The 25,584-nt window shown below is 39.5% G+C and overlaps 1 protein-coding gene across 2 annotated transcripts; it reads right to left on the bottom strand.

Annotated features, from left to right (window-relative positions):
* Positions 1-1,339: 1,339 nt before the first annotated feature.
* entpd3 (ectonucleoside triphosphate diphosphohydrolase 3) lies at positions 1,340-12,570 on the bottom strand. 2 transcript variants are annotated; one of them, XM_034101843.1, is made up of 10 exons: positions 12,439-12,570; positions 9,342-9,501; positions 7,864-7,981; positions 7,163-7,322; positions 6,622-6,781; positions 5,638-5,865; positions 4,746-5,009; positions 4,552-4,662; positions 3,081-3,218; positions 1,340-2,220 (listed from the first exon to the last, which is right to left on the bottom strand). In XM_034101843.1, the coding sequence occupies exons 2-10, from the start codon at positions 9,474-9,476 to the stop codon at positions 2,032-2,034; spliced, it is 1,503 nt and encodes a 500-aa protein (XP_033957734.1). In that variant the 5' UTR covers positions 9,477-9,501; positions 12,439-12,570; the 3' UTR covers positions 1,340-2,031. The 2 variants fall into 2 exon arrangements, with proteins under 2 accessions (XP_033957734.1, XP_033957735.1); XM_034101844.1 differs by having other exon boundaries at positions 2,135-2,220; positions 3,081-3,133.
* Between the last annotated feature and the right edge of the window lie 13,014 nt (positions 12,571-25,584).

Genomic DNA, 25,584 nt, shown 5'->3' on the forward strand with positions numbered 1-25,584 from the left:
TCAGTCAGAAGTTATCAATAGAAATACATTTTATCTGCTATACAATTAGATGTTTTGTAATTCCTTAGCTTATGTAACAAAACTACAACAGGGACCAAACAATAATTGAAAATATTCTAAACTCTATTTTCTAATACATGCTTTTCCTATGTTGATAATGCTCTCAGTGTTCTGTTGCAGACTGATTCAGGCTCCGACCAAAAAGTATTTAAAAAAACTGTTGATATCAATGCTTAATATCTGTAAACTAGTCTCTGCTCATAGAAATGAGTCTCTCTTCAAAGGCATTAACATTAACAGACATTGTTCAGAATATATGTCAAACTCAGTAGTAGTGACTAAAAAGTGGAAATGCGTGGATTCCAATGTGATTGTCAGTGTCCTCAACACTTTATTTTAAATCGGGTGTACTTGAGTCCATCCACTCCACTGACTTATCTTATATACAGTATACAGTTCAAATAGCTTCTGTAAATGTATAATATGTCTACAGCAATACTTTAGTCCTTTAAGAAAACCTTCCTAGGGTGTGAACAACACATGGCTAATATAATATGACATAATGGGCAGGGTTGGGAGGGTTACTTTAAAATGTAATCCGTTACAATAACTAGTTACATGTCAAAAAATGTAATTACTAAACTATTCTGAGAATCAAAATATAAAAGTGATGTAATCTGTAATCAGAATACTTTCCGTTACCTTTGGATTACCTCAATATCAAATGTAGATCAAATAAAAACAAGAACAAACAAATAACAATAAGGTGTTCTTTACTTAAGTGTATTTAACAATGATACCTTAAAAAACAAGAAACCAAGATTCCGCATAAAAATGTAGTTACAGTAATAGTTTACAAATGCTGTTTAAGCTTCATACATTAATCAAAAGCATAGATTGTAATTGTGTTTAATAAATCAGGTGTCCACCTACTGCATTAAATAGGAAATGTATTTAAAATAAAGAATAATTAAGGTAGCCTAAATCAGATCATAAAGAAAATTAATTCAGTGTGTCTACCTATAATATATTTATTTCAAAATGTATTTTAACACTGTAATCCTGCTACTAATCTTTTTTTGCGCAAGTAATTGTAATCTAATTCAGATACCTTCTTTTAGTATCCTGATGACGTATTCTTGTTACATGTCGCCCGTTACTCCCCATGCTTTGTTATTGATAAAACAACACAAAGACTAGTTGTAAAAATTAATAAGTGACAGTTGACTGCTGTCCTATACTTATTATAAAATATGATTAAAATTGATATTTAGCAAATAGAAAAATCAATATGTGGAACATGTATTTGCTAAATCATAATGAGACAATTGCACATAGCACATTGAATACATTGTTTATTAGGGAGGTTTTCATTCATGAAATGGGGAGTGTTGATGCGCACCACTGGTTTTCAATGAGGTCATTCACTATGTGATATAAAAAAAAGATTGTTAGCAGGATTACAGTGTTGTGTACAGTATATTTTAAAACACTGGCCTTGGCAAAGTGCTACCATTTAGCTTGTAAAGTGGAACCATACAGTGCAACTACATGTATAATACAGGGGAATCAAAAGAATCAATCAGTGATTCAGTAGCTCATGCTTCTTCTTTTTTTACACAATGTTCGACGGGCACGTCAAAATTCCCGGGTGCTCTTTCATTATCTCTGCAGCATTCATAGACCACTGTGTCACCCGTATTTGCATCCTTTTACTTAACCTATGAGAGTGTGTGTCAATTGTAACATTTTGAAAGTCTTCTTTGGATACGTTTTATTGTAACCAGTCTATTCAAAGTCACTAACGGGATACACTGGAGATGATTTTATTTCATTTTTGAGTCTCTTACGTTTCTATAAACCCTCACAATTGACACAGATGGCAGTAAATGGCACAAACTAGAAAATTCCCCTTAGTTTCTGTCGGTGCAATTGTCTTGGCAGGCACATGCTGCTGTAGTGCTCTCCTTAGTTAAAGGATAACAGCAACCCACAAGGCTTCCAATGGCCATTCCCTTTCTCACACTTCTCTCAGTAGCAGGTGCGAATGAGGAAGATGAAAACTAAAACAACAGTTATGATGATGAGTGCTGAAAATAGAAAGATAAGACCGGCAAACAGGGGATCTGTCATGGGGAGGATTTCTTTCACTTCAGACGGGATCATGTTGGACAAACTCAGCATGTAACCCAAACTCCAACCAATGTTGGTGTCCTTTACCTGGAGAGAGAAGAGAGGAGTGAGTTCTCATAATGATTTGGTCACAGTGAATCTGAATGATGTACACAGTATTTTTCAATGCACCTAATACATCATTGTTGCGTGTCTAGAGATGTTGATAATATTAAACGTTCCTGTTGTTTAGTTCACAATTACAGCTCTAGGGCAAAACATGAGTAATAACACCCTGACATCATCTCTGTTTATAACCCAAATGTCTCGGTGCTGTAATTTCCTCTGAAAGGACCTGCCCAACCATCAGACTCCTAGTCACCCTTCAGGCGCTCAACAGCACACTGACCCTCTTGTTGGCTGCATTGACGATTTGGAGCATCGCCAGCTGTTAAGGAACATTCTTGTGTTCAAGTCTGAAGTTTAAACCGCCATACAATTTGGAAACTACGGCTGTAATGTGCGGCTTTTCCACAGCTACTGTCTTTCTTCATGACTCATGTCTTATAGATTGTGTGTTCCAGAACAGGAATCCCCTTCTCTTCAGGGGGTTCCATTGTTAAAGCCGCTCCCTGTCCTCAAGGCATCCCGCAGAAATACATTGGCTGTCTTTCATGCCACCCTAAACTGCAGATGATTGGTATGTCTGCCGTTTATCTCTATCCCAATGGGTGGCCTAGACTCACATTTGTGCATGTTAAATGCTAACCGCCTGTGACTCAGATATGTTGGCAGCTAAAGCATATAAACTCTCATTAAATTGCCAAAGATATATTCTGATAGTTTTGTTAAAACAAACCTATTTTTTTAAATAGAAAATAAAGAAATGTGATATGTGTGCTCCATAGCCGTGTAAAGAACAGCAGTATTAGCAAGCGGTGTAGTGGAGTTTATTTTGTTCAACCAACCTCTTTTTGGAAGTTAATGTTTTTCCACGTTTCTTTGTCAAACTTGTATCCGTCTGCCAGCAAAGTGAACACATAGTGAGATGAAAAACAATAGGTCCTAAGGTATTTCTCAGAGATCAAAGGCTTCTCTTCCTTCAACTGTAAGAAAGAAAACAGAGATCAAGAAAGTGTCCAGTGATAGAAAGAGGAAGAATTCAAATGTATTATGTAATAAATACATGTATCAGCCCATTTGATTGCCATTATCAGTGGTTAACAGCCTCAGTGGGCTAAACTACAACATTTACAAGGTTGTTGTCATCTCATTGAAGGAGTCAGGCCCCTTTTTAGGAAAAGCAACATATAACACGTAGGGAGCAGGTCAGGGTGAAATCATGGGTCAATAAACACTGGACTTTAACCAGGGAGCCCAGTGATTGTGTCTGATGAAACTTATTTGAAGTAACAACACACTGATGACACACACATGATATTTTCCTAAACCTCTTCAGGTAGTTTTGCTTTCTAAAGCAGTTTTAAAGGTGGGGTAGGTACGTTTGAGAAACCGGCTCGAGATACACTTTTGGTTATATTCCATGGACTGCTCTTAACATCCCGGCGATAGCAATGAATATCTTCTAAGTGCTTTCACAAAAAAAGCAAAAGTAACTGGATGGCCTACCTGCCTGTCAGCCTTCCATATGTGCATAAACTTATCTCTTATCTCGTGCCCTCATTGGTCATGTGCGCGTTCGTGTGTGTTGGAGGAGGGGCTCTGTAAGGAAGTGGCAGATTTTTCCGGTTGTGTATTTTCAAATTCTAGCGCACTCGAGCTGGTTTCTCCATTCTTACCTACCCCACCTTTAATGTCCAACATTAATCACTTGTTGCAAAATACTACCTTTAAGTTTCACCTATTGTTATAGCAACATGCGAGTAAACGCTGGGTGCTCATTCACCTCGTCTTAACCTTTCAAATGTTAGTATTGAGAACTGATAATGGCCATTCAATGAGTTGATCACATTATTGTAAGTAGGAATCCCCAAATCCCTGAGCTGATCAGTCAAAAATAACAAAATCCACCAAGGATGTGTAAGTGTATATGTTTATGTGCATGTGTTCCACAAAGTTGTTTCCTTTGTGAGTTAAGCCTCAGTTTTGATGTGGTGTTTTGATGAGAGCACAGCTTAGATCATCTCCAGGTGTTTATCTTAACATATTATCAGGTATTTTGCCCTAGGGAAAAAACTCTTCTTACTTCTTCATAAGCAGATTTATTGTGGAATGTGGTTGGCCGTTATGCTTTACGTGCTACAGTTTGCCACACCACTAATTTGTGTATGTGTTCTCTAATTCTTCTACTTGTTTGCTCTTCCCACAATTCACTTTGTCTTTACAATATTAAATTATTGTTCTTCTCTTTTTACCCTCCTGTTCCCCATTTTCTCCTCCTATTATTACTTAAGCTTTATACCAATTGAAAACACTTACCACCGTCCACTTTTCTTCGCAGAATTTAGTACATGAAGCTTTGAATTGATCGAGATCGGATGTTCCTTCCAACCCAATCACACTACTAGTATAGAAGAATCCTGCATATGCCTGGCAGAAACAGTAAAGACAAATCATAAGTTGCTTTCATTTTCATCTCTCTTCTTGCATGTGTTTTATTTGCTCTCTGTTACCATAAAGTCTCCAGTGACTGGTGGCTGCTCGACCCCATTGAAGGAACACTGGGTTGAAGAACATGTCTGGAAATCAAAAATCCTCTTCACCATGCTTAGGCACTTGTCCGAGTTGCCAGTACCCACAAAGAAGAGTTGTTGATCTGGGTTGTAGTCGTTTGGCTTCTCATTGCACTGTGTTTCATAAATGTATGATGCAACGAAGGTCACGTTGTAACCCTTAGGGTAGCATGGGTTAGGAATGTAGTTTGGGTCAGATGACTCCTGGGATATGAGGAGAAGAAGGTACATGTCAAAAGAAAGAATGTAGGATGAAGAAGAAATACAACGATGAGATAGAGGTGACATGGGGGTTGAGCAACACTCTTACAACATTCTTACAACATGCTTACTAACAGACATCATCTAAATATACAAAACAGGAATTATTTACTTATTAATTACACATTAACACATGCAGATACTGATGTACATACATGCTTTTATGTTAGCATTTACAGGACACTCCTGCAAATGTTTACCCATAACACATTCTCATTTTTAGGCTTATGTATCCTGCGCCAATTACTATATATGAAGAATCTATAGGCTACCAGAAATAATGCATTTCTAGCAGACTTGTTTGAGTACATTCACACTTCGATCAATATTCTTAATTACATAATGCATTCTTGACTGATCTCCCCTTGTCGGTTAGCAACTCAGGGACATAAGTGTTCACTAATCAATTCTTAAATGGGCATTAATGGAATTTGGCCTGTACATGCATGCAAAAGAAAAACAACCTACATTTCCACTGCCACATGCACCAGGAACACAAACAAGCATTTAAACATGAACATAGAAAAACATCCTAAGGAACTCAGAAAAGAACAAAGGATAAGCTGTGTACCCGCACTACTTTGTCCAGAATCATCCTCCCAGCCTCATGTTTACCATAGCAGAGGAAACTGTGTGTGTAGACATTGTAAGGGTAACCGTACAGTTTGACAGGTAAGTAGTCCGGCCCGCTGAGATTACTCTGGACAGCAAATGCGATCTGTGTTGAAGCTCCACCAAGGTCCATGGACCCTACAGTCTTTTCCCCTTGAGGGTGCACATATTTGTTCCATGTGTTTTTCTGTAAATATAAGGTGATTAATTAGTACAGCATATGAAAAACCATGTGATCACCCTTTTGGTAAATTGGCATTCTTTTTTTCAAGTTTAACGAAATAATCCACCCACAATATGACTATTTACTCACCCTGTCTTACCTGGAATGATTTACGAAAACTGTTCATGCCTCTACAGTGAACGAAGAGTAAATAAAGTAAATTAATTTAAATACATTGCTGCATTCAACATATCAAAAAACATCCGTTCACACTTGTAAGCAACTTGCAGTGTACTCAGTACTTCCCAAATACATGCATTTCTCACAAAAACATTACTATTTTATACACTTCTGCATAAACAAAAATGGCAATGAGGAGTAGTGCTTTTTATATAGGCCAACTATTTAAAAAATACATGGATTACACTTCATCAGTTGTGTGGGAGTTTGTAACAGGTATTTTTATATACATACTTTGAACTTTTTATATACGTACTTTGAATTTTGTTTAATGGGGTAGCCATTTACTTCTAATCAATTAGACTTTTGTTTTGTATTCTTCAATCACTGTAAAGTTAGTAAAGAGTAGTAGTAGTAAAAAACAAGAACTCCATGCAGGGTGAAAAATGATATACACATGGTCATTTTGTGGGTGTGAAAATGATAAGTACACTTTTATTACATTACATTACATTGCATTTAGCTGACGCTTTTATCCAAAGCGACTTACAATAAGTTATACCAGACTTGTACCAGATAGATCAATGACAGTGGCCTTACCTCTAGTAAGTTCCCCATCAGGTAGTTGACAGTAATCCACCCATACAGCCCTTCTTCTTGTCCAGAAATAATGGAAGCGTTTTGGAAGACGAAAGGCAGAGACGACAGGTATTCCCTAACATCTTCCATGATTTCACTTGACCTCTGTTCATCCAATCCCCTTAAAGCAAAGCAGAACAAGTGACATGAGAACATATCCTACTGGAAACAGCAGTGGTCAATTGTGAAATGAGTATCATTCATCTTTATCTTTATATTTTGGAAAATGCACCTGTGTTGCTCTCTTGCCTAGAGTGAGTTAATCAGATTGTTACTCTGGTGTATGTATGCTACATGTGAAGCTGGCGCTGGCCGGGAGAAGTTTAGCTTGGCTTAACATGGAGACTGAAAGGAAGAGGAAATAGCCATTGACTTGTGCCTCAGAGGGCTTTGGGGAGAATCATGTGGTGCATGAATGGATTTAAATTGCTCTGATCCTTCTGGCATAGTAAGTAACGTCAAGAGAATATCCTGTGTTTAACTTATTTCAACACGTTCTTACTGTAGCAGTCTCATTCCAGCAGTTGCTCCTAGAAAAAGAGTTGTGGTGTTGCGTTTTTCAGCAGGAATGGCTTCGGTGATGTTCTTAATGCACACTTTAAATGTCGCCATTGACTTGGCGCCTTTTTCCTTGTCAACTTTCATCTCGGAGATACCATCACCTGTAACAGGGCCAAGCTAAAATCATATTCTCAAGCACAGTTACAAATATATCAACTGACTACCATATAAGTCTGTAATAAAACTGTTATTACTATAGGATAGCAGAATGAAAAATCATTGTTGGAAAGCAGTAATGGGCTTAAGAAAAGTTTGAGCCAACGTAATAAGAGTATGCATTGATAAAGGTCTCTGAGCAGGGTAAGGTAAAGAGGATGATAATTGTTTAAAATGAAAAAGAAAAGTTAAGTAATGTTAATCCCAGCAATGACCCATTTAGCGAGAACGAAGAGTTTAATTGTATACAAATTATGAGTTTTAGGTTATTTTGATATATAGTTAACTCATTCATATCAGATTCAGTTTTAATACAGATGTAATAAAAGTAAAACCTTCTGGCCGTGTTTAAGATTCATTATTCAAACAGAGTATTTTAAAATGCTCTCTATGACTTTTGTCAATTTTCTCTTTTCTAACTTAATTCTTGAAAATGTAAAACTATTAAGTACAAAAGATGAATTTTTTTTATAGACCATGACTCACCAGCAACTTTACAGTTCATTTGCTCAGTCACCACTCCTGTTTCATTTTCTTTCTCCCCCGGCCACTTGTACAGGTAAATATTGGAACGTGATGAACCTGAGTCTATCACGATGCCATACTGAAAAGAAAAACAAATTGTTACCGGTCCACATGTTTCATTTCCTTTTTACCTGATTTAGCCTCTGCCTTGATTAGTTAAATAAACCTAATGAAGAGGTTTGTATGTGTATATATATATATATATGCATATATATAGAAAGAGAGAGCTGAGACTATAAACATTACATTAAACTTTAGAGAGGCTGTTGTTACCCTGTCTATCCCTGAAAAAACACATTGTCAGTGTCACTAAAGGCCCTGTCACACTGTCCCGAAATTGACACCCGATGGACACACGAATATGGAATTGTGAATTTCGCACGAAGATGCCCCGAACCACACACGAAGGCAACATTTACATTACATTTAAGACATACAACTGCAATGAAAGTACCAAAAACAATTAGGCAAAATCTTTGGCATGCCAAAAAATTGCCGAAGGACCTTGCGAAGGTTCATTTTCGTGTTGAATTCGTGTGTCAATTTTGCCCTTCGTAAGGCCATCGTGAGGGCATCTTGTTATCCTCGGTGCTATCGGGCATTCGCCCCGATCAGAGTGAATGTGAATGCACCGATGATAACACGAAGATGACACGATTTGACAAGATGCCCTCACGAGTGCCTTACGAAGTTGCCGCTCACGAAGTTGCTGCCGGAGCCTGAGAAACTCCACCAGCGGTCATACGATGGCTTAAGATGCCCTCACGAATGGCCCGATGTTGCTACGATCACAGCCGAATTTGAACATTTCCTTTATCGTGTGTCCATCGGGTTGTTTTATTGCACAACAAAATCATGTAAATATATTATGTAAATAACCCAATTTGTGTTCTGTGAAACTAAAAAGGATATCATATATTATTTTGAAGGACAGTTGACAGGAAATTGTTGTTGTTATGGAAACAACATTACGGAGAAAACGTAATATTTTCTACATATAAAGACGGATAAAGTAAAGAACAAAGTCTGAAGATATCAGTACAGTATCATAGTACTGTAACATAATTGTTTTTGGCACTTTCATTGCAGTTGTATGTCTTAAATGTAATGTAAATGTTGCCTTCGTGTGTGGTTCGGGGCCATCTTCGTGCGAAATTCACAATTCCATATTCGTGTGTCCATCGGGTGTCAATTTCAGGACAGTGTGACAGGGCCTTTACTGATGACCCCTTTCAATGGAAATTAACCTAACATCTGGAAACTTTCTGGCATCACATTCACATGAGAGTGTTGGTGATCTGAAGGGTTTGTAAACCAGTTATTGTCCCTCTCTCTGCATTGATAACTGTTTTGTTCTTTGATGATTTGAGGAAGATCTGCAGCCAAATAGTGCACAGATTGATGGGACCATCCATTGTGTGTGCTCATGTTTACAGTACCTCAGAGCTATAGTCTTTGAACCTCCAGGTGTCCTGGATGACAGCAACAGCAACTAGGGCGGCAACGCTGGCCAAGAGGAGAAGCAGCACTCCTGCTATGCAACATTTGTAGCCAATTGGCTGTTTGGAAGCCATTTCCTGTGAACAAGGAATGTGGGTTCTAAAAAAAAGGGGGGGAAAAAAGTGATGTTCTCACTAAAAGCATTTGAGCACTCAAAGTGATTACATGAGGAGAGGTTTGAGCAATGACGAGCAATAATAGAATAAAAAAACATTAGCAGTATTGATGGAATAAGTATGACCACCAGGTTTATCGAAAACATACATAAATATAACTGGAAACAGAATCATGAGGAAAATTGTGGATAATGATTGGCTGTCTGAAGATTTTCTTTTTTTGTCTTGTTCAGTTTAAATGTATACCTTTATTCCAGGCAATGATAATCTTATGAGATACTTTAATCCCATAATATTATCTTTGAGCTATACATACAAATCAATGGAATGAAAAGGGAAGTGTTGTATGATCTGTAGAGGAGAATATAGGCCTCTTTCAGCTTCAGATTCTTTGAAGAGAGTGAACTGTGGATTTGGGGTTTGATATAAGAGATATTATAGAGGGTGTCAGTGCTTTCCAAAGATAAGGGAAGCGTTTTTCAAGGGCAAGAAGTGAGCAAAGACTCAAAGGCCAATGCTTTAATTCAACAGCCAACTAGAAAATGTTCTGCTCATGAAAGCCGTACATGTTATTTAGCCTTGACGTTTTGGTTGTGATGTAAACTCCAACACAATATGACTACCACATTTCAATATTTCACAAACCCCACTGGACAGGAAAATCTGCAGATCATTAGGTTTGTTTTGTTTTAAACTCTACTTTATGAAACAAAAAGACCTTCAGTAGAAACACTCAGAACAAAGGAACTTGATGTCAAACATCCGGCAATGGAAAAATCCTAACCTCAGATAAACAGTTTTTCACTCAGATTTGGATCTTTTTAATAAACATTGCATGCTCTGTTTGAGCTTCAAGTTTTGACTGAATTGCAGAAAACAGTGTTTCACGCCAGATCCACCATATGTGCTTTGGAGGAGGAAAGTCATACAAGACCAGAATCACACAAGCATTTCTCCAGTATTTCAGTCAAATGCATTATTGATGCATTAACAGTTCACATGCAAACTTTGAACAGCAGCTGCTTGTATCCGAATGTGTGCAAACTCTAAAACATTTATTTGTAAATTATCTGGTTTATTCCCTTTTCCTTTCATGCTGTCAATTCTATACTTTTTACATTTTGCTAGTATCATTGGTATCAAGGTTCAAGGTGCAAGGCTTTTATTAGTCATACGAACATAGCTACAGTGTAGTTATGACGATGAAAATGTTAGGTCACAGGCTCCTCCAACGGTGCAACACAATAACACAGAAAAACAGAAGAAATAGTGCAAGTAAATACAAAAAGAAAAATAGTAAAATAGTGAAATAGTGCAATAAGAGTCTATAAACAAGTGATTGGAATATGATATATTAGATACATAATTTCTAAGTAGCAGTCAGATGAATGTTATGGATGTTGTTTCTAAGTTCAGGTGTTTAGTAGTCTTCTGGCCTGTGGGGTGAAACTGTCCCTGAGTCTAGTGGTTTTAGTTCTGATGCTGCGGTACCGCCTGCCAGACGGCAGCAGACAGAACAGTTTGTGGCTGGGGTGATGGGGGTCTTTTATAATCCTGAGGGCTTTCTTCCTGAGCCGCTGGGAGTAAAGTTCCACCATAGATGGCAGCTCCGTACTGGTGATGTGCTGTGCAGTTTTCACTGTGTATGGTGATAATTTATACTTAAAACAACAACTAAGCTTAGCAATGTCATGCTATGTAATTGCTTCATTTGTATAGCATACATTTCTTTTATAGTCATTAAAATAACAATCAATGGCACAGCAACGGATAATACCATCCTGTGCTTTAACTGGTTGTCTTTATGGCAATGGGAGGTCATAAATGGATGCAACCTACTAGTTACAACCTTGTGTCAGTCTTCAGTTATTAGATGGTACTGTCTCAGCGCTGTCATTATCAGACTGACAAACATTTGGTAAGCTGCAACACAATTCTCCCCCCTCTTTCTTTTTCCCTCTTTATTTATTACTTTAATCAGCTTTTAAGCTGTTTAAACCCCAAATAAATATTTGACACCTCTGTTTTCAGTAGAGTGTAACAAGCCAGCAGCAACAGGATATTTGTTGGTCACGGCATTTACAGTCAACACGGCAACTCCAGGTGAAAACACCCAGGTAATCGCTGCCAGACAAGTTGTGATTAAAACCTGAAGAAATGTCAACAGACATGTCTCAGACCATCCTCAGACAGATGCAGATTTAGTCGGCTCAACACTTTTGTGTTTTATATATGAAACACTGTTGGTGTTTTATATATGAAATGTATATATTTTTGTGTTTTATTTTTATAGCGATTAATGGCTTTTCCCAGGCTTGTGATACACATGGACTTGAGAGGATAGCAAGATAAGATAGATAAGAAAAATGAAATAAATCAGAGCTGATTTACGATTGCTTTTCTGCTCTCTAATATTTAAGCTTTTTCTCTTTTATGTTGCCTAATGCAACCCGAAGATTTAAATATGTGCTTCTGTATAATGAGTTTGGCGTTTACGGTTGCTGTGTGCCCAAGAAAAATATATCAATATGCTGTTTTTGAAATCTATTATGTAGTACTCTGTTATCCAGCCCTATGCACAACCACACCCCATTACAGTTCATTTGTGCACAAAGTAAACAAATTACACAATACCGCAAACAAAGTTATACAAATATTTCCTTTACATATGCATAGCAAGAATGAACCTCACCCCTGCAAGAACATTTGAACATGTAGCCTCTGCTTGTGGGGACTGGTCCTCATGAGTAAAGGAGTGTGTTGAAACATGTCCACACAACCATACACTGTAGCATAATCACAGGAGATAGACCCAGTGAAAGTAAAGCAGTCTTAACTGTGTTTGAAATATTCTAGAGTGTTGTGGGCGCTAAATAAATATGTATGCATGTGAATGAAAGTAGCTTTGTTTGTTTCTTACCTTGAAGAGCTGGTTTGTGGATTCTGGTTGGATCCTAGTGAGGTGGCTCTGAAGGAAGGATGAAGAAACACAGCAGGAAACAAGGGATCAGCAGAGGAAGGGAGAGGAAGATACAGTAGAGAGTCAGTTGTGAGCGTGGGCGATTGAAGGAGTGATTGTCCCACAGGAGCAGGAGCTGCTGTACCCCAACAAAACTGAGATAGTGAGGAGGGAGGGAGGAAACATGGGAGGAGCAACGTGGGGAAACTCAAGTTTTCACCAATCCCATTGCACTGAAGACACACAGCAAGCAGCCCGTAGGAGCAGGCAGGGAACGATGCAGGGCTTGTTCCTCGCTCACTGTCTTTGTGTAATGATTTAGCACAGATTAAGGTGTTGTTGTGTATGCATAACATAATGTAATAAGGGAGAGGTTGACTAGGGTTGAAGTTAATTGATGTAATCAATAAGATAAAGTGCAATGTGGTTGAGTATCTGCTGCACACGTTATCACAAAGTCAGCTCTTATTTGACAGGCCTGAATTAAAGGTAAGTGCGATGAAAAGTAGAGGATCAAGCACTGTATCAACAATCATGGATGTGTTGGTACCTGCGAGCTCCACATTTAAAGGAGAACTCAAGTTCTCACAGTAAAATCCATGAGTCATTCATTTTACAAATGAATGGATGATTGTGCTGTAATCCAGTGTTTTTTTTGCTTACAGCGGCCGACAGTAAATAATCAATAGTGTAAATTGCATTGTGTCTGTGCGTGTGTGAGTAGTTGTATTTGCACGCAGGGATGTGACTGTATTTTTTATATTTTATCAAAACATGCCGGATTTGACTTTTTAGTCACAAATCACATAAGGAGGTGGAGGGTCCTCTCAATGCATCACCCTTCAAAGTCCAGATTGTTGGCCAAAACAACTTCAACCAGTTTCGACAACATATCTAAACAATCATACATTCTATTTTACAAAACACTCTATTTAAATGTATTTTATCCAAAATAGCGCTCACTATTTCACTCTTTTCTTTAGATACCCCATAGTTTCCAACCTTGTGTTCTATGCTTTATTTTCACAGGCCAATACAGGAAGTATTAACGTTCTTAAGGCGCCGCAAAAACCTGGCAATGTTCTGCTAACCTCCAAGAGGCACTCCACCAATTATACATGTCAAAGTACATTTACTAGTCACGAGAGGATCATACCCAGCCTCTGAAAACCATTTCTACTGAGGCTCTGGAAGAACTTAGTGCATCCAGGAAAATAACTCAAGTAAAAATCAACCTGAGCATGTAGTGAGCTTGGAGACTACACTTTAAAAATGAAGCATAACGTTTTAAAGCTACAAAAGTTTACCAGGCAGAAAGGGTCCAATTTAAAACTTTGGTAAAAAGGTACCAAAAGGCAGGATATGTCAGCCTCGGGGGCTGCTTTTGACATTTCTTTAACACTAAAGACCTGGAGGGCACTCTTAACAAGGTAATTGCTGTAATAAACTTTAATACAATAATGAAACCTAACCCAGCTTCAGTTGCAATGAATGAACATTTTATTGGAGACAAACTCTTTGTGAATGTCCCGTATGAAAAATAGAGCATAATATGTATATTTTTTGTTAATGTTCAATATGAGGGTTTGAGTTTTAAATGTTTTTCATTAATGCAATAGTTTGCATTTGAATGTTATTCTGCAACACACTCTCACTCCCTAAGCGTCCAATAGCGACGTTTGGTCAGTGCCAATTGTGACGCTCCTAGGCTCCTTCAGCGTCATAAAGGGACGCAAATAGCTTTCAACTGATTGCAATGTATTCCCATCTGCGGCGGGATTTGATGCTCATGGAAGCACTGCATTCGTTTGTGTCGGCTGCCCTTAAAGGTAATGTGAGCGTCCATTCCCAGGAGTAAAGGATGGCAGAAGACACTACACTACCCAGAATCCCCAGCTATCGTTTGGACTACACCATGTGCTCTGTTTGACAAACCCCGTGATAGTCCTCAAGATCTGTGATTGGAGAGTGTGCTCCGAGGGTTAAGCCGATTCTCGAACAGCACTTGAAATGGGATGGAACCACGGCAGACTTGATTTGAACGGGTCCACCGCGTCCCCCCTCCCCCACCCCGTCCCCGGAACTACACATGCTGGCTATTCTGTTTCGCAACATGTTCTCTATGGCACGTCTCTACTGGGAGTTGTAGTTTTAAAAGACGTTTTCGTATTTCCCATAATAAGAAGTTGCCAGTATTAAACTGTGTACATCCCTGGAGGTTTAGGGGACATGAAACACTCACATTTAAAACATATAATTAATAAATGGGTGAAAATTGCTTGTGCCCATTATGGGCAGTATTAATATATATACCCACATGCCAGCTAAGGTCAGAAGAGCTTTATTTAACAGCTGGTCTTATGTGTGTGACCCCTGTGATAACATTACATTACATTAATTGATAAGCCTGAAACATGCACTTGTCAAGGTTCAGAGGCACATTTTGCAAATATGGCAGTAGCCATCGATCAGCTTAAGATAAGATATACTTTATTGATCCCAAGTTGGAACATTTGCGTTACATCAGCATGTGTAACAGTTAAATATGCAGTTGTGTTTATTTGAAAATCATTTAGTATAATCACACAAATTCTGTGTTTTATATTCAACAATTCTGTGTTCTTTATTTATTGATTGTTCAATACCTGACAAGGCCGGAGATGAAATATCTACATACATCTTATAAGAGTATAATACATTATGTATAATATCAGTTAAAATAAGTGCTTCAACATAGTTAACATTGCTGGAGGTATGCACACATATTGATAGATGTCTTGTAATGCACTATTGAGGAACCTGCAACCCAAGTTTTTCATTCAGTGCAGAACTACACCACAGTTGTTGGCCTATATGATATGTCAATAAACCTTAGAAAATCATGAAATCTTGAAAGGGATGTGCAAAATAGTCATTACATACAGTCTTTAATTAACTATTAGTAGAGAATAACGAGTAATGAATATACTTTATAGGGATCGTATTAATATCTAATAATAAAAATAATTAAATTCAATAACATGCTTTAACCACCAGGTGTCCCTTTATATCAGCTGTGCACCTTTATGGTGTAAATACAGCCTATCTACCAATTGGATCAAATATAAAAGTGAGCCGAATTAGTGTTGATACTGCAAGGAGACGTATTGTGTGAAAATAAATGTAAGATGTTGTTTAATGGCTGATATATTTATGATCCACGTCACGTTTTCAGTTCCTCATGTTTGTCTTCTCATCAGGGCTCTATAAATACAGAACTACGGCAGATATGTAATATGTAATGCAGCCGAACCGTGTATTACAATGCCGTTATGTGATGACTTTCAAAGAGCAAAGCAAGCACACTCGGAATAAAGTATTATTATTTATTTTTTTAAATGTTTTCGGTCTGTTTCCGGTATTTGTGAATGACGATGTGCTGTGAGATGTGAGACTGGAATTGCACAGGGGGAAAATAACGTAGGCTATCTTTAGATGCGGATTTTGTTAAACTAATATGTTTAGGCTGTGGACCAACACTATACATTGACGGGGAAGGGGGTAGCAATAAAGATAACACCATTAAACACTTACACAACATAACAGAAATAATATTGATAGCAGCGTCCCTAGCAACCACCTTGGTAACAATGAAAACGTCGCGATTTCCTGAAGTAATCTTCGTAATAACTAGCAAACTAAATATCATGTACATCCACTGCACACATAATCTGAAATAACAACTCATATTTCTCGCATCTTTAAAATAGGCATTTTCCACCTAGAATAAAACGAAGTTCGGCCATGTTTTCTTTTTCTGCAGGGAGAAATTTGAAGATCATGTGACATAGACGCCAGCCATCGGAATGAATGGTGAAAAAAACGGGGTTTGTCAAACAGAGCACATGGTGTAGTCCAAACGATAGCTGGGGATTCTGGGTAGTGTAGTGTCTTTTGCCATCCTTTACTCAGAAAACATATTTGTTTCTCCGAATCGAAGGGGAAAAATTCAAAAGCATTGCACACAATTTAAACCAATCAATGTTGTGTAATTAACAAGGATAATCTGGTGTTTTTTAGTCGATGAGTAGTGCAGATATCACTGTAAAATCAATCGACAGTAAGGTGAATACTTACTTCCGGGTGTACAATTCTCCGTTATCCAATGGGAATGGACGCTCACATTGCCTTTAAGGGCAGCCGACATAAACGAATGCCGTGCTTCCATGAGCGTCAAATCCCGACGCAGATGGGAATATATTGCAATCAGTTGAAAGCTATTTGCGTCCCTTTATGGCGCTGAAGGAGCCTAGGAGCGTCACAATTGGACGCCACGGACACTGACCAAACGTCGCTATTGGACGCTTAGGGAGTGAGAGTGTGTTGTATTCTGAGTGGGGGTAGCTATTGCATTCACACACTCAAGCTCAGGCTCCAGGGATCTAAATGAAATAGCTTAGACTCAGCTCAGTCGGTCATATTGTTCACCCAGGTAGCCAAAGGCTCAGCTTTGTGTTAACTGCTCCTCTGAGTTGAGTGTAAACTAGGAATGTGAACATCTGGTGCTCCATCCTGTACTTGGCCCATGTCATATTTTGTATTTGTCATATTTGCTTTTACAATGACTTTAATTTGCTGCAGTGCTTCCATATCGACGGTGGCTGCTCTATATTTCTGGTGAATTCCTAAACATTTCAGCACGTCGGTGGTCTACTGGTTATCTGGACTGTCAAAGAACACACTTATGGGGCCAGTCATAAGTGAATTACATTTCTGATTCAGTTCTCAGGGAGTGAAGATAAAGTATTTTTAGCTGCCCAAAGTGAGACCTGAAACCTGCTGGTCTGAATGAAGCGGATGGACAGGACGCTGAAAATTCGATTTGTACAGAGAGAGGAAATAGAAGAGAGACAGAGAGCTCCTACTTAACTTGATGTGCTTCACGCCTCCTGAATATAGATTGCATTACATTTCTGCAGTACTTCAAACCGGTTAGATACAGAGGTGTGTCCTTTCTTGTATTGCTGACATTTATTTGAAAACTGCTCTGTACTTGTACTAATTTGAGAATTAACAAACAGAAGATGAGGTGATCAACTTTGGGAAGTTCTTTCACAAGACAGGTGAGAGCAATAGCTTTGTTGAATGCAGTTGTTATATTGTGCTGGAACACAAAGTATTGTCATCCACCTCAATGATGCCTGTTGAAAGATATCTATGTCTAAGAACATTTTAGCAAAACAACAAAAGAAAATCCACCAAGGGAAATAAGCGACAGCTGGTATTCCTGATGGAACTCATGTGTAACAAATATGAAATGATACACACATTAAACAAATAACAAGGATTTTCACTGTACATTATTATCAACACATAAATCAGTCTGCACAGGGGAGGTTTTTTATTCAGATGCTATGGACACCGGCACAATGCTTCAGACTCCTATTAATAAAATCTAGGCAGTAAAGCTGTAATATCCTTTAAAGCTACTCCATTATATACTTATTATAAACAGTAAAGCTAAGTCTGAGTTGCCTATTGTTATTTAATAAGTTATTTCTATTACATGCATTGCATATTCTATATTGTCTGGTCATACATGTTAAAGTTATCACCAGTATACTGCCAGATAACCAATAATTGGGCATTATTTTGTGTCAATCCTTTTAAAAAAAATAATGAAACATTTTCCTTACCGTAGGAAAAACGCACGCTTTTCTGAGAAAACAATCATATAATAATTCATACTTCCAAGTGTTTTTATTAAAGATTTAACTATAGTAAGATGTAGTCTTCTTAACAACCAAGTGCAGCTCCATCCGCCTCACAGCATTACCAACTGCATTAAGGCTGTTAGTCCGCTGCGGGATTTGAAGAGCTGCCCAGAGGAGTTCTCACTAATTCTCTGTGTCTCATTCTGAGCTTTCAACATACAGTAAACATCCCCAGGAATCTCCACCACAGCAGGGAGGAAATGTTGTGGTGGTGTTGCGGCCAGATCAATTAGAGGACAGATGCACTTCAGATCCGCAGAAAGATCCCGTCTGCTATTCAAATATCTCAATTTGAGCCACGGCTGATAATGGGGTTTGCATCCATCTTTATCTCTGTATACTTTCTTTCTGACTCATGCTCAACATGTGTCAAACGCCTTCACTGTGCGGGTCTTTTGTATATTACACACTTGACTTCTTAACCACAATCAACATGCAATGTACTTTGTTCAATGTATTTCTTAATTAGTTACGTGCCGTAGTGTGTGTGTGGTGGTGTGTGTGTGTGTTTTCTCTCTCTCCCTCTGATTTGTCCCCAGGTGCAGCCTCTTCCCAGGTGCAGCCTCTTCCCAGGTGCTCCTACTTTGCAATCAAGGATTCCATATAGGACCGGAAGAGGACGGCAGTGAGGGCCTTCTTTCTCTCCTCCTCGTCTGGCTGCATGTGTGCAGCCTGTCTCTGTGTACAAGCCAGCCTAGTTGTGTTGTTTATGGTACCATTGTGTGGTAATGTGGCTGGTGAGCCGCCTTACGTATTGACGGATTAAAAACCTCACTTAAACTCCTGGTGTGTCGCTACTTCCCTTGGTATCCCTAGCTCTACAAGGGAACGTAACATGGGGGCTCGTCCAATCTTTGAGACAAAGAGTGAGTATTTGGTTGTTGGTTAGTGTTATTGTGTTTGGTGGTGAGCAGTAGTGTATATAGGTGTAGAATTGGCTGTGATATTATTTACTGTTGAACAGCTTCCTCAGTTTAGACAGGGGAGTGTCTAGCTGGACTGAATCAGTCCTTCCTTCGGATACTCATTTTTTATTTTGCCTTTTTTATTTTCAGGGTAATCCTGGGTGGGGATTTATTCCCTGTTGGGGGCAGGCGATTCAGGGTTTCGGCCGCTGATGTTTGCCTTTAAAGTCACCTCGAGCCCGGCACGCTCCAGAAGATAGTTAGGTAAAGGTTGGTAGGCAGGATCTGGGGAAGTTTGTAAATAAATATATAATAATATTTGTAAGTAGCCGTTGCTAAAGATGGCTTTTGTGTTGGAGCAGTTTGTGGCCAGTCCTACTGTGGGTCAGCTAGACGGGTGCAGGAAGGTTGATTTGCGGTTTGTTGCTGACCATTATCATGTTTCTGTTTCCTCGGCTCTGGTAAAAAGTGAACTCAAGGCTACTTTGATAGCTGGACTAGTTGAACAGGGGGTTTTGAGGCGGCCTGTTTTAGTGGAATCTCCTGGCACGGTGGTTCAGAGTGCTACGAAACAGGCAAACATTGTCACCACACCTCAGTTTGACTCGTTTTCGGCAGGATCCTCACCTACGGGGTCTAAAGTAGATGCCAGGGTAAAAGTACGTATGGCTCGTCTCCAGTGTGAGAGGGAGGAGCGTGAGCGTGAGCGAGAGTTTCAGCTCAGGAGGGAGCTGGAGTTCAGGAAGTTGGAGGCAGACACTGCTGTCCGGATGCGTCAGCTAGAGCTCCAAGCAGCTGTGGTGGGTGATTCTGCAGTTACACCTTCTGGTCCTGCTGCCTCCTTTGATGTGAGCAGGCATATTAATTTGGTCCCTGTGTTTCGGGAATCAGAGGTGGAAGTCTATTTTGGTGCCTTTGAGCGCATTGCTGCGGCCCTGCACTGGCCAGAAGACGTGTGGGCTATTCTATTACAGTGCAAGCTAGTCGGCAAGGCTCAAGCGGCTTGCTCTTCTCTTTCTGTCGAGGATAGTTTGGAGTATGACAAGGTGAAAGGTGCTATTCTCAGGGCATATGAGCTTGTGCCTGAGGCCTACAGGCAGCGTTTTCGCGGCATAAAGAAAGCTGCTGGCCAAACATACGTGGACTTCGCGAGGGAGAAGAAAGTCCTCTTTGACAGGTGGTGTAGAGCGTGTAAAGCGGATGACATCGCTTCAGTATGTGAGCTGATGCTGGTAGAGGAGTTCAAAAACTGTGTACCGGAGCGTACGGTAGTCTACCTGAATGAGCAGAGAGTGACTACCCTTCAGCAGGCTGCCACTCTGGCAGACGAGAGTGCGCTGATACACAGGAGCGTTTTGTTTCAGCGGGACCCTCCTCAGCGGGACACTTATCGGAGAGCTCCTAATAATGATGTTCCCTGTGCCAGTGTTCCATTGTTAGGTCCCAGGATAGACAGAGCTTGTTTTTTTGTCTTGACCCAGGTCATATGATAGCAGACTGTGCAGCTTGGAAGCGAAAGCAGGCCACCACTATGGCGGATGAGGAAGGGCTTGAGCTTTTGGCTCAGAGCGATTCTCCTCATCGTTTTGGTTTCCGGAAAGCTCGTAACAGGCGTGCCACACAGGCTCATTCTGCTTCTCTTCCAGGACCCAAGAAAAAGAATTGTGTTTCTTTTGTCTTGATCCTGGTCATCTAGAGGCAGAGTGTGTAGCTCGGAAGGAGCAGGTGGCAACTGCTCTGGAAAAGCCAAAAGACCGGCACCCGGTTGCGATGCGACAGAGTGGTGTGGTGCAGTTAAGTTCTGCATCCGTCTGTGACAGTGCTGTGGGTGTTTCCGTCTCTGAAGCGGTGGGTGTGGACCTAGCTCAGAGCGATGTGGATCTGTGTTCAGTGAGTGGTGTGTGTGTTCCATGTATTCCATGTGTTGCTCCGGTGTTGGCTGCTGGTGAGCAGTATAAGGTGTGTTTTATGGGGGGAAGTGTTACGTGCCGTAGTGTGTGTGTGGTGGTGTGTGTGTGTGTTTTCTCTCTCTCCCTCTGATTTGTCCCCAGGTGCAGCCTCTTCCCAGGTGCAGCCTCTTCCCAGGTGCTCCTACTTTGCAATCAAGGATTCCATATAGGACCGGAAGAGGACGGCAGTGAGGGCCTTCTTTCTCTCCTCCTCGTCTGGCTGCATGTGTGCAGCCTGTCTCTGTGTACAAGCCAGCCTAGTTGTGTTGTTTATGGTACCATTGTGTGGTAATGTGGCTGGTGAGCCGCCTTACGTATTGACGGATTAAAAACCTCACTTAAACTCCTGGTGTGTCGCTACTTCCCTTGGTATCCCTAGCTCTACAAGGGAACGTAACAGTAGGACTTGCAAACATATATTTGTCTAGGGGGCCCTGGTATTGAAAAGTATTTACAGTAATTATCATGAGGCTTCTATCAAACTCATTGCAATGTTATCAAAGGTATTGTACTCTTTATAAAAAGCCACTCAAGTCACAGTTTATAAGCAAAAGGATGTCTTTATCCTTGTAACCTTTTAATGTCTTAATGTGAAAAAAAAAATATGAGCACACACATTATACATACTGAAGCATTCTGCCCTGCCATGATGAAGGAAAGTAATCCATCATGCCTCTGTGTAGGTTTGTAGTGTGTGGGCTTGTGCACTTTAAACCCAAACCCCTTCTTATTGCATCAACATTTGCCTTGCTCCCTATACCTCAAACCCAACTCAATACAGTGGCAAACTCTCTTTATGGTTATGACGTGGCCTTTACATAATATAGAAAACACTCTCTCAGATCTGCCAGTGATATTACAGAGATACATCCCCAGGAAATATGTAACACAACCCGGTACGTCTTGCATACTAAAGCTGCAAAATAACACTCATCACCCTACTATTGAATCATCAGAAAGGAAACACTTATCCTAATATAATTGGAAGTATTAGTGTTAACAGCAATCAGTGCACAGTTCAACATGAGGCATTAAATGCTTGTAATGTAACTTGATCTTGGAGGTCTCAAGTGTAGCTGTGACTTCAGATTGAGTTATGTGCTGATGGCTGCTGGATTGTAATGTTTTCCCATCTGATGCCTCCCAAGTGAAAACATGTCTGTGGCAAGCATTCAACCAGTAACCTCATATGATAAATGTTTGAAAGCTGCTGTTGCTTGTGCCAAGCAAACAGTGCAGCTGAAATCATGTGTTGGACTCCACTGTAACACTGGGGTTCCAATAACGCCTCGTGCATCATCCAGGCTCAATGGGACTTTTCAGCACCTGATAGGATTGGGTCAGAATTGTTTTTTGTCCACCATGAATGATTGTGTACACAGTTTAGTGTTTAAAACAGGGGTTCTCAAACTTACAGGGGAACATTTCTCATGCAATCCTTCATTAACAAAACACAGATTATACTTACTCCTACGTGTAAACAGGAAAAAACAAAACGTTTACTTTATTTAAAACAGATTTCACATCACTTTGTAAAATATTAGGTTCAACTTAATATTATTGCTTTCAACTAACATAATACAGTTATGTGAAATGTGTTGACATAATACATTTCAGTAAATTCAGCGTTTCAGTTTTGTCAGTGTACACTTATGTACACTTTTTTATTATACTTTGAAACGGAGGGTTTTTCTTTCAAAATTGCATTTGGACCTATTGACTGATTCATGATAGATTGATATGATGAGACAATCATGTCAGTAATCATTTGTTTAATATATTATATTTATTTGTTATGCACTTCAGCTGAATTGATCAGTTAGTGAAAGCGTGGAGAGTCAAATGAAAGGCAAGGACGTTAGAGGACATTTAATACAGCAAAGAGCCAAGACTCAGAGTTGGCCCAAAGCTACATTGGGTGCCAGTAATGGACACAATATACTGCTCTTATTGCCGCAAATGGTCCCATATTGTTCCTGGTTTCAATCTAATCATCAGTGATACTCTCTGTCACACATATTGACTTTCATGCCACAAGTTTGGAACACAACAAAGACATAATCTTTTAAGTTGACACGGTAAGTAAACAGAAGCCTATTCACATGTCTAGCATGAACAACATACAGTAAGCATTCATTCGTTTTTCTGACAACCAGATAAAAGCAAGTCCATTAGTCAGTCGTGCCAAATGCTCACAAGATTGTCGCTCACTGTGTCCGTCTGCTGTTTAGTGCTGTGTCACGAGAATGGTGAAAGTAAACCAAAACAGAAAGATTACTGGTCAGACAACCAAAACAACAAGCGTCATAAAGCTTAGAAGAACTGAGGGGAACTGTGGAGTGGATTGATTATGTTCACTAAGAGCGAGCCCTTTCACATGTGATCCATCGTTGTCGATCTAAAAACATAAATAAGGTCAGATAACTCATATATTCAACAGCCACTTACAGTAACATTACTTCCTAAAGGTGTTAGTAGTAAATATAAGAAGAGCTCCTTGCATGTTAAAACTGATAAAAACTCTGAAATCTAACTGACTTCCCTGACTGTTCTGGTTCATGCAGATACAGTGTGACTAAGTTGTGAAAGCCATATGTGTATAGCCTGAGGAGTCAACTGAGTGCATCTCAATTGGCCTTTAGATTTGTTGCATAGTCAAAGTTCCACTGTATCTTCTTCAAGAGGATACTTCTCAGCAGTTACATAACAATGAAGTGCTTTGCCTGGAGCACTATAATGTGCTTTAAATTAAAAAGACATTTGGCACCCTTAACGACTGTGTACAGTAACAATGCCTTGACATAGTACACTGCAGTGTATTTTGTCTAGAAGAGACATATTGGACATGCAGAGGGCAGGCACTAATCTATTAGAGTCTATCAATTGGTGCCTTTATCATTAGTGTGCTGATTCGGGTCATTCAATGACAGCGGTGTGAATGTCAGTTGACAGCAGTTGTGGCAGCATTTTTCTGGGAAACATGTGTAATGGCGAGCTCTTGTGGGCAAACTGAGCAGTTGCAACTCCAGGCAATCATTGCAAAAAAAGATAGCATTGCATTGAGGAAGAGCAACAATAAAGTACACAAACACAGCACACAAAGTGCACACAAGTGTGAGTTGAACTAATAGTAGATAATGATGAATGAACCTTGAGGCACTCATTTTTAAATGTCTGTAATTTAGAATGTGTCCACTTTCTCTGAGCGGCATAGTTGCTAATGAGTACTAACTACTTATTCATTATACATTACTTGAGCACTAGTATCTATTTGTGCACCCTCAACTAAAGTGATGCCTCAAACTGATTATACTCATTATTGTTGTTATTCTGACAAGAAGCTACTGAGTGTTTTACTGGGAAATGTTATCATCATATATAGACCACATTTATACTGACGTCAACAAGATATACTATGTAGAATTATTGAGGCCTTAAAAATACAAGTCTGTACCACATTGAGCATGTGTACCACACTGATGAATTGTACTGTTCCCAAAGCAATGCTTTGAGAAAAATTATTTGCAAAAGAAACCTGCAAAAAATAAATCCCTAGACTTTTATCTCTCTGTGTGCATTAAGCACTGACATCTCACTCAATAACCAATGCAAACAGAGCATCTCGCAAAAGCACATCTTTTATTTATATGGCCAAGAGCACTCACACAAGCATTTGAACTTGCACCCCTGTAATAGCATTGTTATATCCCATGTGTGCCATCATCCTAGTTTACAGTTTCTCTGAACAGACAGTCCTTAAGAACTTGTCTCCTGGCATTTTCTCAACCAGCTGCACGATTGTAAGTGTTTTACAGTTAAAGCAAAATACTCAAAACAAAAACTACAAAGATCTTCTTGTATACAGCCTGCAGAACAGTCATAATTTAGCTCCTGAAGCAAGTGAACAGGCCAATACTGTTGAACAGTAATCAGGTGCTAAGAATTAACCTCTACTACTGAATCTTTATCTGTATTTATGGTACACTGGCCTTTGTCCTCAGGGATTATAGGTTGCTCAGATAAACTCAGTGGCACGGCATAATGGTTGCTCTGTGTGTGTGTGTGTGTGTGTGTGTGTGTGTGTGTGTGTGTGTGTGTGTGTGTGTGTGTGTGTGTGTGTGTGTGTGTGTGTGTGTGTGTGTGTGTGTGTGTGTGTGTGTGTGTGTGTGTGTACGCCTGTCGTCTTTAATTTAGTACACTGCAGTAAAGTGAAAGCAGGTCTATATCACGCTGAATTTGTATTCACCAGTCTTTTAGTGACTACCAGGAAACATAAACACTGGTTGGTGGTGCCGAACATGTTATGCTCTCTGTTGGAGCCATTACTAATGTAAGGGGTTGTAACAGTTATGTGCAGACAGAACCTTGTCATACCATATAATGTAGCCCAGATGTTTCCCAAAACTTTAAAACACCACAACACCCCTTTTCAATATTTACATAGCTACCCTGATATATTATAAACCTTTAATGATTATTCAAAAAGAGAGATTCAAACAC

This window comes from Pseudochaenichthys georgianus, chromosome 16 (assembly GCF_902827115.2).
Source record: "Pseudochaenichthys georgianus chromosome 16, fPseGeo1.2, whole genome shotgun sequence".
NCBI lineage: Eukaryota > Metazoa > Chordata > Actinopteri > Perciformes > Channichthyidae > Pseudochaenichthys > Pseudochaenichthys georgianus.

Coding starts and splice junctions, on each gene's coding strand:
- entpd3 (XM_034101843.1), bottom strand. CDS start 9,476: ATGGCTTCCAAACAGCCAATTGGCTACAAATGTTGCATAGCAGGAGTG. Junction 5,866..6,621: donor TGATGGGGAACTTACTAGAG/GTAAGGCCACTG, acceptor TTATATTTACAG/AAAAACACATGGAACAAATA. Junction 3,219..4,551: donor GCGAAGAAAAGTGGACGGTG/GTAAGTGTTTTC, acceptor TCTTTCTTACAG/TTGAAGGAAGAGAAGCCTTT.